General features: G+C 42.0%; 1 protein-coding gene across 5 annotated transcripts in view; it reads right to left on the reverse strand.

The window, feature by feature from the left end:
- Sp1 (transcription factor Sp8) overlaps nt 1–17,366 on the reverse strand; it is a 92,449-nt gene that overhangs the window by 17,172 nt on the left and 57,911 nt on the right. For 4 of the 5 annotated variants that reach the window (XR_010822965.1, XR_010822964.1, XM_066730620.1 and 1 more), the window contains exon 1: nt 8,522–9,026. The exons of the other annotated variant lie outside the window; for it this stretch is intronic. Coding sequence is in view for 2 of the 4 variants with exons in the window: in XM_066730620.1 (XP_066586717.1) it covers nt 8,522–8,608 (87 nt within the window). In the remaining 2 variants the exon portion in view is untranslated. Of the gene's footprint in view, nt 1–8,521; nt 9,027–17,366 lie in introns of those variants that run through there. 5 annotated transcript variants of the gene reach the window in all.

Below are 17,366 nucleotides of genomic sequence, written 5' to 3' on the forward strand. Positions count from 1 at the left end.
AAAATTTACGAGTCTCTCTATTCGCATGAAATTCGAAACAGGGAGAAGGCACACTCCATAAAAATTCATGGTTGGCGTAAACGTCTCTTAGTTTCTCGACCGTTCCTGATAAACGGCTCTTCCGGCACGCTTGGGCCACTCAATCGTTTCACACCGCTCTCTTCTCTCTCCAATATCCACCGGAGAGACCTTCTCACCATTATTACACGATTTTCCTCGGTATCGACGCTTCCAAATCATTTCTGTCCTTCTACCTGCTAATCGCTTCTTTTCAAACGGAAAATTCGTTCCGTAGACCTCCTTTTTCATCGACTTCGCTATCAAAAATGTCTGCAATTGAATTATTCCTCAAAATCCATTATTCATCCGTCGTTTGAACATTGTTCGGTATAAAAAACACATTTAAACGGAATATTATGTACTCGAAGCAATTGAAGCAGTTATTAGATTTGCCGATGATTAGAAAGCGACACGGCTTTGCACAAAGTATAAAATATGATACATCGATATGCAAAGCACTCAAGTGCGTTACACTTGACTTAATTTGACTTGCATATTTAATATTTATACCAAACAAGCATGAGAATTAATATCCAAGATAATTACACGATTTATTATCGCTCTTAATTATTCATCGACGCACAGTTACTTTATCGTGGAACGAGAATTATATCGCTGATCTTGAGAGTGTTAAAAAATGAACGTTATACTCGATATTAGAGATTATAATATGTACGATTAAAATAAACCGAAGAAAAACTGCAGTATTTGCTAAAGACTGCAACTTCCGGTGTATAAAATTATAAAAAGTAATAATAATAATATTTATTATTGTTATCGACCTTACTACATTTGCCACTGGGAAATTTTTTAGAGTTTAACGAATCGATGCACTTTATCTAGATATACTATGTAGTACATATATAGATAACTGCGTTATATTTCAGTAAAAGGACAAATCCCCTGTACAAGTTTTCCTTTGCTTTACATAGGAACCATACACATCGATACAACAATGTTAAAGTGAGAATGTCAACTGTATCACATGCAGCAAAATTAAAAAAATTAGCCTATAAATAGCTTTTATGCCGTACATATAAAATGCTTTGCACTATCGCTATTATTAGGTTAGTGTGCATTGTTCCTATACATACAAAGTTAAAGAAATCTAAGTGCAGGCAAAAGAGCACACAGTTTCGATATTCGAGAGCTGTGAATTAGGCTAGAATACGAGACGAAGACTCCGATGGAACGATCGATAGAGGTACAGTTTCCATCAGATCGGTTATAACGAAGCGTTCGATTGGAAGATCGTTAACGGTACCGAGGGACAAGGCTGCTTACGCAACATATCGAGAGGATAATTCGTCGCCGGGGGCTGCCACTACGATAGCGAATCGTTCCACGACGAATACTCAAATGCAAATTGCCCGCTCACGAGCAAGGACGCGAAAAGTAAAATGTGCAAAATTCTACGTCCGTCTCTACAAGCTCCTGCGAACGCCTGTCTCCCAGCTCGAGTGTAACATTGCGAAATCGCAGTTCGCGATACGATCGGCATTCGCGACATGAAAGTTGTTTTTAGTCAAGCAAACTTTCGATAATAATGCAACTTTGTTGCTCTCGGAAACTCGACGAATTCTTTAATATCTTCTCTTAGATGAAAAATGAAAACATCGAAGAATGGAAATGGATGAACGTTCCGAGTATCTCCCATGGAACTATACCGTAAATTATACGAATATAACGCGTTAAAATCTGTTTCGCGTTACTGACGCGAGTGGAATGATCAATACTCGTCATTTCAAAGAAGTCTATGCTTACATGAGTCATTAGTATGATTGAACAACATTAGCATAAAGGAATCATACGAAGAAAATGTATAAAAATTTATATATGTATGATCGAATTGATTTTACCGTGTTTTCCGAGTTATTATATCAAAGTGTTCACAGTGTGTGTATATATGGAGAGTTATAGGGTTTAAAATTGCTGAAAAACAGATTGGGAATCTGTGAGAAGACACGAGGCCCGGGGTGAATTTAATATCGATTCCACCGCATTCCTCGGTAAATATGGCAATCGCAATTATCCCGGTCGTTACTCGAAAGCCGTTGGTTCCTCTTCTGTCAGTTCTGGCGAAACGCACGCAATGAATCCGGCTCTCTGGGACCGAGAGTCGAGAGCCGAGCCGAGTCGAGGGAAGCCGAGTGAAACCGATTATACCGATCGCCAAATAGCCGTCTGGCAGAAGGATCGTCGGTCCCTCCGCAACGTTGCAAGCTGCACGACTCACTTGCCCGAGGAGAAAATCCCGGCATCACGTGTACAATAATACCGGAAGTTACTACGCGACTCCCGGAATAGGTCCTTGCCCTCGACCGAATGCATCATTTGGAATTTTTCGCTTCTCAAAACTTGTTTACATTCAATACCGCCAATTCCGCATATGCTACTATTAAAATAATCGTTTTTCGAGACTCTTCCGTCTGCCGTGCCATTCCGTCTTTTTCAATATTCTTCTTTGGTATACACTGTACCAAATGCTACACCTATGGTCTGTATATATAAAATACATAAACGCTCGAAAAAACGTTCCTTCGCTAACAAAACGAATCCTCTCGAGCGAAGAATACTCCGCCAATTATTAACGCGATCGAGCTGCACGAAAAACCCATGATTCTCTGCAACAAATTGGAAAACTGTTGCTTGGATTTTTTATTTCTTTCAAATAAGAAAAACCAGCGATGCCTTCGAGGCTGACAGTGGGTTATACCAGTGCACTAAAATGATCACAATAGAAATATAATATAATCAATTTGTTGGAGCGCGAGCAATGGTCCGATGAGATCCGTCATTTTCAATTGGACGTATCATCGGGCCGATAAATCATCGCTGAGCGGAGTGTTTGGTGTTTTGAGTCGATCACGACGGGGGCTTGGCACCCCTGGGAGTCCCAAGCAACGTTCCCAACGCTTTGACACCTTCCTATCCAAATCCACGCGAGAAATCTCCACCTCACGCTCGTTTCAATAACACAATTATACGATAATAGGATCCGATATCAATGTACCACGATATTATTAATATAAAACTATCGAAACATCAGATTAGAAAAAACCCAACGTGTGCTTCATAGCTATATAATTTGCTTTTCAATGTTATCGAAGCGAGGAAGTGGAAAATGGCGCATGCAGTGTCCTGAGCCTGTTATTGCAGGAGTAGAGTGCACACGCACTGCTCCTCGCACTCTTGCACTTTCGTCTTTATCGTTCAATTGCTGGTTCGATGGAACGTGGTTGAATATTATTGAATGGGTATTAAACTCTTGCCAAGATAGATCGTATACGGATATAGCGTTCGGTCAGCGCGTTCGATTCAATTTGGAAAAATGGTCTATTGTTCGGTACTGCGGCATGGGGAATTTTGAAGTAGAGAAATGGAGGGGGGGGGATAGCCCGGGGAGGTGGAGAGATATATAGTATTGTTCGTTTCTCCCATGTTGCATCGCGGTTCTGAATGACGACGCTGACCACGATGATACGTCACGATAATGACGAGTAATTCGACGTGTAGCGACCGGCTCGTGCGCGAAACATTGTTCACAAACGACCTACGCCCTCGGGGGAAGTCTTACCTTTTCAATTATCGAACGCAGCACCGATAACGCAATTTCTCCGCGAAACAAATCGCGATGGCTACTCTTGCTTTCCACCTTTTACCAACGATAGTCGCGACCTTGCTAGAAACACTGGTCTTAAATAGGTCCTTTGTGCAAAATATCAACGGAATAATCTGTACATTTTTCCAAAAATCATTAAAATATTATTAAATACGATTAAAACGACGTTAATAATACTCAGTTTTTTTTAACAATTATTATAACTTGAAAAGTACGTATATATCTTCTGAAAAACTTTAACGAAGAATTTCAAGTATTCGAACGGATTGGAGATTGCTGAAACGCTGGATAAACTCGAACGAGCAATATATATATATATATATATATATGTCAAAGCAGTGGCGAACGATTGAATTTGACATTTGGTAGAAAAGTAGAGAGCGATGAGTGGCGTTGGCCCTGAGAGTACGGGGGCAAAAGTGGCGAAGGAAAGTCGACGTTGAAAATTGATACATCGGTGTATGGGTTGTTGGTATATAGGAAGATGTTTTTTATCGCGTGCTCACGGGGAAGATTGGCGCAAAAGCGTGCGACTGGTTCGCCAGGACGGCGCACGCCAGGTCAAATATTTTCACGAAGGAACACGCGAATACGCAGCCTGACAGACAGAGTTCCTAGAGCGAGCGATCAATCATAGCCAAAAACGGTTTCCAAGGGTGGTAGCGAGAGAGAGAGAGTGGCGGCCATGTTGTCACCCCGAAAAACATCTGTCGCTTTTAGACTGCTGAAAACGGGACGATCCACGCGAGCGTCTTTTTCAAAGGGTGTTTACAGCTCCAACTTTTGACGCGCTACTCGAAAAATAATTCATTAGACGGCCTAGTCGTTGGGCTGCAAAGGGGCGTGACACTCGGGGCATTTTATCGCGTAAGAATGGAGAGACCCACTGATATTAGCTCCAACCAAGGCAATCTCTGACAACGTACCGCGCGCGATTCCTCTAAATCCTGCTGAAAAAAAGGCTTCCAACATTTTTCGCTGTACATTTATCTCGGTCTCTGGTTTTAATCGTGCAAACGAAGGATTGTGTATTGTGTGCTATATTATGAGGCATTTTTAGATTTCTATGGAAAAGACAATATTTTCTTGCGACAGTCCAGAGGCTGCGACTTGTGTGATCCATAAAGAGGGAGAGTAGAATACTCTGTGAGAGCTTTATGCGTTTCACGAGTCCTTTTTTCGAGAGGAGAATTTGCGGTCAGTTAGGGGAATAATGGTGATGCTCAGTGTCCGTTTTGGCCTAAACGGTAGAAGAGGACAAATTAGGATGACATTCTTGTAGTTGTAGTAGTTTGGTATCCGGTGCTTCAGGTAAAACCTCTTAGCTCGCGCAAAAAGGCTTTGTAGGGCTTTGATGCTCCTTTTCCGAGCAAGATATACCCCACTGAGGACCCCCCCCCCTCTCGCTTTTCCTCTCTCACTCTATTTACCGCAGTGTGACGAGGGCTGGATTTTGCGACAAACGTTCTCTCTACACGACACCGCCGCTCCCAGCCTATTGTTGCCTTGAAAATGTCAAACGGAGCAACGCTTAACACGGGACACTTTTACTCAGCCAGATCGGATTATTGGATTACCCACGTGGAAGTGAAGTGGAGCGAAGATTTCTCGCTCATCCGGATCATTATTGTGCAAACTTATCGCAGGTGTACAGCTACCGACTTGCGCGAGCAACAAGATTTAATAATTTGCCAACAAATTTTATAATTAGAATTAATAACAAAGGTAATCGAACGAAGGTGGAAGATATAGGATGTTTATAAAAGCAGAAAGCATTTTAAAAAGATATATTCTATCTATGAAGATTGTTTAATAAAGCAAACGAAAACTTGGATCTAAAATACCTAATATATAGTCAGTTATTGAGGTTGAGCTCAAATATATTTAAAGATTATTCGAATTAATTATTGCTATTGTGTCAATCGATTGACAATATTGAAACTCTTCCTTCAATTTTCCCTAAAGAGTCGAGTGAAATCTTTGCTTTAATACTCGTTTAACAAACTGAACAAAGCGTTCTCACTCTTGCATTTCACGAAATCACTTATTTAAACTAGTTGCTTCCAGGCAAAGCGCCCACCAACAACTTTGCAAAAAGTAATGCTTTTGAAAAAAAAAAAGAAATCCGAGGAAAGTGCGCGTAAATCATTGAGAGCGAGACAAAATTTGAAACGTGGAAAGTAGGGTTTGGAGAATGATTTTTTGCGAGCAGAACTCGAAGAATTAAAATATACAGTATAAAGGAGAGAGTGGAAAAGATGAGACGAAATGAGACTTTGAAGGAGATTGGAATTGGGTTTAGGTTGACAGTGGGAGGATCGGATGACGAGAGGAAGTGGGAGTCGTGTTTCTCTCTGCGCATCCTGTCAAGTGGATCCTCCGGGCACAGAAGAGACCTGACAAATAATTGGCTCCTCCTGCGCACAGGTAGCCAAGGCTGCTTTCAACCCTCGAAGAATTGCATAAGGACCATTATGCGAAGGACACTCGATACATTTCACTGTTTGCCTATATCCTCTTTCGACACAATGATTTACGACAAAACTCTTGTAAAATTTCTTACATTAATATTACACTCCGATCACTCGTGCTGCAATGACCACACGGGTCAATGACCTTTAAACTATGCAAATTGTACAATTTTACAATTCAGGTGTGGACTACATTTCGCAACGCAAGAGTACATAGCTACGCCTGGTTTTGCGTTAAATGCAGTTCAAGGTATTCTCCATTAAGGAAAGAACTAAAAATAATCGAATCTAGTGAATATCTAATGCTAGATAAACCCCCAACGCGTCTATATAGATGCGAGTGCCAGCTGTCGATATGCTAAAGGTTCTCTTTCTTCTTATAGACGTTTCCACTGTGATTTTAGCCACATAATAGCATCGATATCCCTTTTTGCTTTAATTTTGCTCCGCAGTATAACGATGCTCTTGTAGTAGGGAAGTTGAAATTCTTACTTGGAGTAACCGATCGCACATATGGACACGCTGCTTTCCTGCTTTGACACAGTAAATCTACTCTTTTCGGAGTACAGGCATTTGTAACGTTAATGCCATGAGTTATGACTGACAAAATAGAACGAGAGGGACATACACACGTATATATATAGAGAGAGAAAGAAAGAGAGAGAGAGTCGAGAAATCTCGGTAGGACCAGATCGTTTTAATTAGAATGACGAGAGTGAGTGGGAAGCAAAAGGGACGAAGCGTGAAAGATGAGCAAGAAGCTGGAACAGAAACGCTAAGGAAATATGAATGACGACAATATCAAAGCAAGTTAACCCCCTTCTCCCACTCGTTTCAAGATATTTGTACGGGATCCGCATCAACACTTACTCAAGTTTTCACGATGATTAATTTTCGGGCTGATACAGAGAGATTTTTCTCCTCGCTTAATTAATATTGCGCGCGTCTCCTTTTTGATGTCACGGATTTAATTACTTTTTTACGCCGACTCGTAAATCATCCAGCGGGAGCGAGTAGGGCCGAGCTCTTTCCTGCCGAGTCATAAAATAAGAAGTTCAGTCAGCTCTCGCATTGAGAACAAGTCGAACACGTGTTGTGGACGGCTCCGAATGAGAGAGATGAGAAATTGGGGGAGGAAGAAGGATAGAGATGATCTCGAGCAATAGTGTAGGTCCCTTTGGATTTTCAATCGAAACTCGAGGTCCAGTTTGCCAAGAGGCCAACGGGGAACCCCGCCAGTTGCCGTCGCTTCTGTCAAAATAGGAACGGATCATCCTGGATGATCACCGGCTTATCGGCTCGCTCCTTCTTTCGACACACTGAACATTTACCCATTGATTCGTGTATTTCCATCGAAAGCTGCTTTCCCTACGAAAATCCCGCATTTGCCATAAATAATGAGCCAGCTCGACCGAAGCTCGAGTGGCTAACGTAATAATTACGTTTTTTATACTGTGCTCCTGTGTATTTCTCTAAGAGAACGTACAAAGGAGTTTAAATATCTTTTTTAATGTAACAGTCTAAGAAAAAAATTTTTTATATATTTTTAAGACAGAGTTTGATCCAACAGTGTCTTTTTCTACTTTTAATAATGAAGAAATAATTGATTTTTTGGGATTATAAAGTTAAACTGCCTACGAGGGTAAGGAAATGAAAACAGTCGTAGCTATAAGAGCTAATTCGACCTTTTGGCTATAAAGGTCCTTGATGTTATCGATGCTTAGGCATAGTAAGGATCTAGAAAGGTGACAATGTGGACAGTAGCATCTGAGATCCGAGATCGGTGCGCGCGCCTATTACTCTACCTGCATGTATTAAGATCTCTATCTGGAAAAGGCCTTAAAGCCAATGACCTTATCTCTTAAAAGGGTCAGATGTCAATAGTACTCACTACTTTTCCACAAATGGACCAGTGGCTAATTATCGACCCTATCGCGACTACCATCAGCAGTGGAGTAAACTAAAAAATATCAAACACCGAATGAACCGTTCACGTATGAAACATTAGCAAAGCGGTACGTTTCATTAATTTAACAGTTTTCCCCTAATTCACATTCTATTCTTCAAACTAACGTAGTGCATTGAAATGAAACGAAGACCAAAATGAAGGACTCGACGATATTCGATGTATTTCAAGGATTAAGAATTTCAAATTTAGGCAATTACCACAGTCTCGTTTAATTAAAAACAGAAACACTGGAATTTATGAAACTTTATAGATATAAAGCAGAAAATGTATTGACTGTATTACAGCACTGAGCACGCAATATTTTTATTCTCAGTGAATGTACAAATAAAAGAGGTAACCATAGATTTTTTAATCGCGTTTTTTTCAAGGAGGATATCAAAAGAACTTTCGGACACTCACCACATGTCCATGAGCCGGTGATTTGGCGATAGACTGCAACTGTGGGTAGAGTTGACCAGCCGCAGCCGGTGTCATGTCCGTCAACATTTCGCAGATTTCTCAGCGCGGAAAAGCCAAGCTTTTGCGCCGAGTGTCACTAGTCTCGTCGGTTATATTCAGCACAAAGGTTCTTGTTCACGAAATCAATTTTCTGATCGTGTTTGATTAGTTTTCTTATTGGTACACTGTAAACACCCTGTATCCTCCCTCTCACTCTATAGTTGTCTCTCTCTCTCTCTCTCTCTCTCTCTCTCTCTCTCTCTCTCTCTACTGACTAGTCGTCGTTACGTCGACTTTTGCAGGATAAACATTTGGAAAAAATGGGCTTGGTGGCCCAGGGGCCGTGGCGGGCCAGTGTACTAGGCCCGTCGCTCCGGTAAAAAAGTGGCAGTTCGAAAAGATTGTGTGCCAGGGCAACCGGTTAACGTGATACCCGCTCTTCGCCCCGTAACAGACTGCCGGCCGAGTGATCGACTGTACCCCAACAAGGCGGGGGAATAGTATAGCGTAGAGTGTAGAGTAGGTAGGGAAAGCTGCCTTTTGCCCCCGGGCAAGAAGAGGGCCGTGCCCAGTGGGACGAACCCGTGCCAGCTTGGGTTGCCGCCCCTCAACGCCCACCTGCCTTCACTCCCGAACCTTACTCCTGTGTATCCCCTCTTTACTCCCTCTCTCTCTCTCTCTCTCTCTGTTTCTCTGTCCCTCTTCCTCACACCTACGCTCAACCTGCGCAATTCTTACTACCTCTACTCCTTCTACCGACTTCATATCTCCACCCCCCCCCCTCTCTCTCTTTTTCTCTCTCCGTCCTTCTTTCCAACCACCCCCACCTTCACCCTTCGCCACCCTTTCCCTCCTCCAACTGCTTACCACTTCTTATATACCCTTTCTTTCCCCCTTCTCGTCCCCCGCCCACTCCGCCTTACGCCTACCTCCATCCATCTCTGTCCCTCGGTTTTCCTTATCCGAGAAGAGGCTTTTGATAATCTATCCATTAAATGCGCGCGCAGCCCTACTCTGAAAACAGGCACGCGTACCGGATCCAGTGGCTCCCTCTCGTTCGTTATTTCAACCCCCACCAGCCCTTTCTTTTATTCTGCAAACCTCTTCACGCAGCACACTCATACTATATAGCTCCTTCTCGTCACTCGTCCTCTCTTACTGTCGTACTCTTTCTCGTCGTTGCCATGCGAAACGTACGGGATACCCGGAGACCTACCATTATCGAATATTCTAACTTAAACTTATTCTGTAGGACGTAATAACCGATGATACTTTTTATGTACAGGTCGTTTCTAAAATTCCTTTGGAAGAGGCGTGTCTACTAATGTACAGGTTGTTTTTAAAAATTGTGCAAAAGCTGAAAAAATCGTCATTTCAGAAGCAGATTCTTTGGGAAACAACGCGAGAGATTTGAAATGACGAAAAAATACATCGGGTGTAATCTTATAAATACTCAAAAGTTGCTCTCGAGATATCCATATAGAGGAAAAAGTGGGAGGGGAATACCGAGCTATATACGAGACCTCGCGAACGCCTAATGTGATTTTAAACGTCGAGTTTGAATTTCAAATGTTATCGACTGTACCTCATAAAGCGGAAGGAACATCAAGTAGAACGAGCGTACTTGTTACTTATGCTCTTAGCATGTATGTATACTATATAGTATAGTATACAGCAGCGTTGCTGTTACAATTCAAATCAAACGCGTTAATCATTCTCAATTGCACTTTGTATTTTTTACGTTTACAGATTTGCTTAGATTTTTGTTCTCTTTTCTTATGATGCGAACGAACCGTAGTGCCAATTACCCACTTATATCGCGAACTGACACTTTTCCTTTGCCCATACGAAGCCCATTGTTAGAGAGTTTTAGAATCGAGTTTATCATGCACGTTTGTATACCATATAGCACAGTCTATCTAATCTTTTTATTTGCGTTACTCACGACGCAATAATAGTGGGAAAATAATTTTTTTTGTAGCAGAAGGAGGTGGCGGCATTAATGGCCATCAGCCCCAACGAGTTGGCGAGGCGATGATGCGGACATCGCGTGCTATCGTCCCACAATAAGCGAGATCCGCCTTACCGGCCCGGTAAGCCGAGCAACCCGCCCAGCCCGGCATGCCCAGCCAGCCCATTTGGGGAAGTAAAGTGAGAAAAGGGATGTTTTACAATGAACCAGCCTGAAGACCGTTGTTAGCGCTCGTGCCAACGGCAAATGCACGTTGCTGCCTCTTGCAAATGGCTGTCGATACCTCACGCAAGTCTTACACCATCGACCATTGTTACTCCTCCAGCCTCGTTCTCTAACGTATTTTGATCACATCGCTCGATTTATTACCCTCCCACTCAAAACTGACTTATTTCACGAATTCTCGCCAAGATTCCTTTCATAAAAAACACGCAGTCCCGTGAGCTCCCTATCACAGTCGAAGGCAATCTAATTTTAAGTTAGCCGAGGGAAAAATTAATCCTGCAAGGTTATAATGATAACACTGGAATTTTCCAGGAATCCTAACAGTAACGAACGTTTTATAAATTGTGGAATCTTGATGAGTGGAGTAACGAGCGAGGTGAAAGAGTTTAACGAAGATTCTATTACTTCCAGGAGATTGTGATAATTATAATAATCAGTAGAATAAGTAAATCACGGCTGTGTCCACGAATGTTGGTCGGTTAATGGATATTTAATCTCGGGGGAGATCGTTGGAGGTTGAGGATGTCAAAGGTAAAAGTGTCGATGGAGAAGGGGGTGGGGAGGGGGATTGTGGATGAAGCTGGACGACGATTCCAATCGAGCGATATCGGGACCCGATTCGATGATGGATCGTTGATTGGCAGACGTGTGTTGCGGGGTTGAAATGGAAATGGGCCTTAGTGGGGCCGGTGGGCTGATGGGTCCACGGGGGCGTATAATAACAGGGCGGCCCGCGAAGCGAAAATGGTCCTCCCCCTCCCCTTTCCCTCTTCCTTGCGCAGCCATGTGGCCATCGAGAGATGCTGATGGACTAATAATTACCCAAGAAACCAGCTTCGCATACAGCCAAGCCCACTTTAAAATGAAGATTCACTTTACCACCCTGAAAACCGTACTTCCCGCACCGGATAGTCCACTCTGTCCTGCTGCTTCAATTGTTACACCAACCATAATCCTACTAGATCATTCAATATATTCCCCACCTACGCACAAGCCCCCCACTCAATTTATATATACCTTTCAAACTCTTCCTCGATCTTCGACGTACGAGTTCATAAACCTCTGTAGCATAAAATAATTTATATCCGGAAATGCAGATTCGTAATAATGACTCGTGAGAGGTATTACTGATTTATATAACCAACATAAATTTTCAATTATTATTTCTTTTGTGTAACATTAAATGTTGATGGTGACTCTTGAAACATTTTATAAATACTCGATTAAACCGTCCCACGTCGATGATCGACGTTTAATCCTCGAACAAAAATTGCAAAAAACACAGCAATAATCGAATGACGTATCGGATGATTAATAGGTTCGGTGTTTGTGATATTATTAAAATATTCATGGCATATGCATTAATTTCCAGCATCAGCCAGCTATGCAGAGTGAGCCGTTAAAAACATATTTTAAAGTTCGTAGTAACCACGGTAAAACGTCCCATAAATCACGTACTCGCGTTGAGTGTATAATAGGAGAGCAGTGATATCACGCAAAAACATTTTTTTAAACATCCCCCTCCTATCAGATTCTATGCACTGCACGCGAGCTCTTACTTTTTAGTGGTAAGCACAGTTACCATTTGGATTGCTGCAACATTCGTACGGATCAGCAGACTCGGAGGTCTGGTCTGAAATGTTTGCACCAGGTGAGTTTGGGGGTTGAATCGACTAGAGGCTAACAGCAAAGAGCGAGAGAGACGGGGGGGGGGGGAGAAAATTTAACGTGAAATGTTGAATGAGAGAGACAAGAAGGAAGAGTTCTTTGGTCGGAATGGGTTCTCGTGGCTTTTAAGGTCGACTCGGGCGTTTTGCCGTGAAACAAGGCGAGGAGAAACTGGTACGGGTCTGATTTACGGACTCGTTGCTGGCTCCATTGCTGCCTCTTGACTCCGACTTGCCTCTCCGTCCGCGTCGCTCCACCTCGGAATAGAGAGACGCAGCTACAGATTTATGGGGTGTTCCAGTACGCGGAGGGGGAGAACGTACCTCGCCGTAATTCTCACTGTTCCAGCTATTCCGTCGACGTGTCTTAGCCACAAATAAGCCACCGAACCTCAACCCTTCCTCCTCCATGTCCCACCCTCTCCCTATATCCTTTATAAGCATCGATCTCTACCAACTCCTAACTGTCTCCCGAATTTCCACCTCTACGTTCGATCATCCATTAAGATTCCCCAAAACGCTCCCTGTATTTCCACATAAATATAACGAAGCGAGAATGTGTGTGTATATATATGTGTACCAAAACAATGCACCAAAAATGGCGAAAGACGACTGTTGATAGTGCTGTAGTATGCATATATAACTAGGTTACATTGTCGCTTCTTTAAATTTGTATTCAAATGCAAGAAGCATGTGTAAATCTTGCACAGATTAAAATTTTAAAAAATTGACTTAGTTGAGGAGATTTCGAGTGATTTTTCTTGTATTAGGTAAGTTAGGTTGTATATATAGGTGTACTTTATTATTAAAACTGGTGTTTCTCATTGTTAGGACGGACACGAAGGTAAGTAGTAGAAACGGAAACGAGTGGACGACCAAACGTAAGGCAGAGACACCACGAAGAAGTATTAGAAGAGAGGAAACAATTAACTTGCGAAGGACCGTCGACAAATTTGCGCGCATGTTCGTTGGAAGTTGAGATTGCAAAATGACGTGCAAACTGAGGGACGCCCTCGTCCGCCCCTTGGCAATACGGTAATCACTATAATTACGTATCGAGCCCTTATATTAATACCCCCCAGCTACGTCTCCCTCTCTCTAGTTCACTCGAGCTCACTGCTAACCCGATTTCTTTCTTCCTTCATTCGCTCCTCACGTGAATCGCTGACTTTTTTCCAACCTTTCGCGCGAACCGATCGACTCCAATTTATTGTTCTCGTCAAGATCATCCCTGCGCTAATGAGCATTTTAAGGAAACGATTCACGAGATCCTCCGGAAGTTCAGCTACGCCTATATTTTTCGTTTAGCAAATAACGACGTCATCCGAGTTCAATCATTTCTATGCTTGATTTCCAATTTTTGGTTTTTATTCTTTTTTAAATTTTGGTTTAAGGACAGGAATTTATTTTTTTTTTATTGGATCGATGTTGTAGATGATTACAGGGAAAAGTGAAGTGATAAGTGGATCCTCGATGACTTCAACTGCATCAAATTATTAGTCCAGCGAATAAGGACCTTGTTCAAATATAATAATTCCATGATTGACTCTGTTTTTTTACTTTTATTAATTTTTTGAATAGAGACATGAAATTTGTTGATATGGATTTGTTTGATACAAGATGATGACAGAGGCAAGTCGAGTAATAAGTAGATCATGCAGTTATTGCAGAGAACAGGTGTTAACAGCGAGGGACCTTCGGCAAATTGAATTGAAAGCTTCAATTGGCAATCGGACAAATTGGATTTTGAAAAGGTCTGATGAATTGGCAGTGCGTTAAGGAGACTTAGGGGTGCGTGAGGTGATCGTATTGGCCGCTTTAGATGCCAGGAGATGAACAATTAACGGAGGGATGTACCAGGACCGCCCAGAACGTCATCGTCCAAATGACAACCTTGCTATATTCAGATTTCTATGTTGTATGTTCATATTTCCTTAAAATTTTATTTTACAGGAAAGAGAAACAACACACCCTCCAACTCCCCAACCCTTGCACTGTATTATAATATATGCATATAGCACTCTTACATCAATTTTGATCACAAAAAAATATTTTTTTATAATGATTATCAAACCTTGCTGAATCACAAAATACACAGATATACATTTAAAAAAAAATTTTAAAATCCAACAAAACATGCTTTACCTCTAAATACTCCGAATCCGAAGTGGGAAGATGATTTTGCTGAACCATGGTTGGTGTCATAACATTTTGCGGATGAGCCGGATGAGGATACTGATACGTGCAATTCATGATGTGGCATAAATTGTCTCAATGTTTTATTGAAAAGTACACGATTACAGCACTCCTTTTTTTACCCAATACTTCCACACAAAGTCACAAATATTCCGCTAAATCGATCTACACGTTCGCCTGTTCCGAACGATCATAAATCGATCAGCGTGCAGATGTCGAGAGCCAAACTATTTGAAGTCGATGTATGGCGAAGGCTGCAGTAGATTCAGTCTTTGTACGAACAGACGTTTCGCGCCAGAAGACACTTGGCCGGATCAATGGAAGCGCAACAGTTATAATTTGTCGTCCAACCGGTGCAAAAGTATCGCACAGTCATCTGTTCGTGGTGGAAAACGAAGCAGACCGTTCGGTAGCGATTATCGCTTTTATAAAATATACCGCAAGCCCTTTTGGAGCTATTCCTGTTACACATGGGAATGAAGCGTTGGGCACGCAGGTATATCACGGCATGGTAATGACAGTAATTTCAGTTAACGGTCAGTGAACCAGCGAAAAGCTGGATCGATACGCCGTTTGATCCTTAGGAGCGAGATGGGAGATGGAAAACATTTCGAGGTAGAAAGCGTTTATCTTATTTTTTAATTACTGTTAGAAGCGAAGAGGAAGGAGGAGTCGTTGCGGTCCAGATTGGCTTTGATCGGAAATTCCCGTTCGTGACTCTTGGGATTTTCTCGTCTCGCTTAAAGTGTGCTTTCCGCGTTCGGATCGCTTATATTGAAAACGGTACGTATCACTATTGGCTCTTCCGTACACGTATTAACACATACCGGTACGACTGGTAATCACTGTAATTTCCACGGATGGTCGACGAACCTCGGTGGTAGCTCGGTAATAAGCAACTCTTCGGTAGCAAGCCTACCCCGTGCTTGCATCCGGTCCACGTGCGCTCTCCACCAATTTTTTTAGTGGACCACAAAATCATTCCAAACGAACGTCTCTTTTTGCAACGTTCATCGATCAATTTCGTTCTTTGAGAAAGAACTGGTAAATGTATGGATTGAGTTAACCTCAAGTATCGTGAATTGTCTGTGCTTTACTTACATTATCCACTTGAGATTCACTTTTAACGACAATTATGGTGCAGTCACTGTCTATGTTATTGTTCATTGATCGATTAGCTTCTTGAAAAAAGCAAAATTATTTATAGATAACATTAGGCTCTGGTATCATTAATTATATTCACTACAATTATCTCCTCCACTTGAGCTTTTACGTGTAACGATAATTATCGTGTAGTCACTATATCTATTGTTGTATCTCTTATCGATCATTTAGCTTTTACAAGGAAGCACTACTATGCAAAGATAAGATTAAGCTCGGGTATCAGGAACTGTCTGTACTACACTTACATCATCCACTAAAAATCTTACGTGTAATAATACAAATCATGTAATCACAGTCTATCGTAATTGTTTATCGGTTGATTAATTTTGATAAGAAAGCACAATTATTCATAGATAATGATAATTAATTCAGATGTCACTGATTATCCGTAATACTTTTATATCGTTAAATACAGATTTTACATTTGTGTAACTGTAAGATTTTTCATTCCACCGATGCAAAGGCCAAAAAGAAATTTCCTTTCACACTACATCTTCAATCCCTGTGACAATAATTAAATTTCGTCTGGATTAACTGTATCACTGGATAAACCACGAAGAAATCAAACAAGGTTGGTTTGGTAGGTTAAATTCAAAAGATGCACACAGCAGTCTCTTCTTCAACGTGCACCTAAGACGTATCCCTCCCTGCGATAATCACAGTAATTCCCAGGAGTGGTCGACGAGCCACGAGGTTAGTCGATTACCAGGTCGAATCAGAACAGTTACAGCTATGCACTCCCGTTAATTTCAACACCACCAAAAACCACACACCCTAAAAAGTGAAATTCACTTTTGAAGAAGCACCACGACTCGCGTCACACAGTTTTTACCATAGCATCGCTTATCCTCGAGTGCAATTTGAACAATTTTAACGATCGTCAAAAACCTCCGCTTATCTTCGTACGTGAATAATATTCTTTTTCCACTGGAAACATTCTCCACGCGTTGGTAACTCTCTCGAGAATCTCGAAGAACTTTGTTTACCATACGAAATGTATTCAGAGGAGCTTTTTACACGGTTGCGATGAATAATAGATTAGCTTTGGTTTGTGTGTCGTAACGCGATGTACTCCTGGCCGGTTCCTATATCGTGGTGTGCTTTTTCACGAAGCAGAAGCAGCAGCAACAACGGAAGGAAGTAGAAGGTTTTTTTCGCGATAGCGAGGAATGGTAGCTAGGCTGGTAGAAAGTTTTTGATAAGGCGGAAACGTGGCACACTTGGCGAGAGGCAACAATTATACTGAGCTTTTTCGTAGACGCAGAAGCGAGTCGGTTGTTGGAGGCGGATCCTCTCTCTTTCTCTTTTTCTCTGCCTCTGTGTTTCTCTTCTTCCCTTTCTCTCTCTCTCTCTCCCTCGCACCCCCGCACAGATTTTGCTTCTTTCCACTCTGTCCCTCCACAAGTTTTTATCCTGCTTCGCCTCTCGAAATTCTACAATCTATTTATCCTGCTTCCTTTCCACCTCGACCTCCCCCTCTCTTATTCTTCCCCACCCCCTCTCTCCCTCTCTCTCAGCATACCCTCTGCCCCGCTTGGCACGCGAACCTCGTGCAGTTTTGAGTGCGTTTAGAGCCACTTGG

This window comes from Prorops nasuta, unplaced genomic scaffold, assembly GCF_024137725.1.
Source record: "Prorops nasuta isolate Cenicafe-Biocafe unplaced genomic scaffold, Cenicafe_Pnas_1.2 PNAS00008, whole genome shotgun sequence".
Classification (NCBI taxonomy): Eukaryota; Metazoa; Arthropoda; class Insecta; order Hymenoptera; family Bethylidae; genus Prorops; species Prorops nasuta.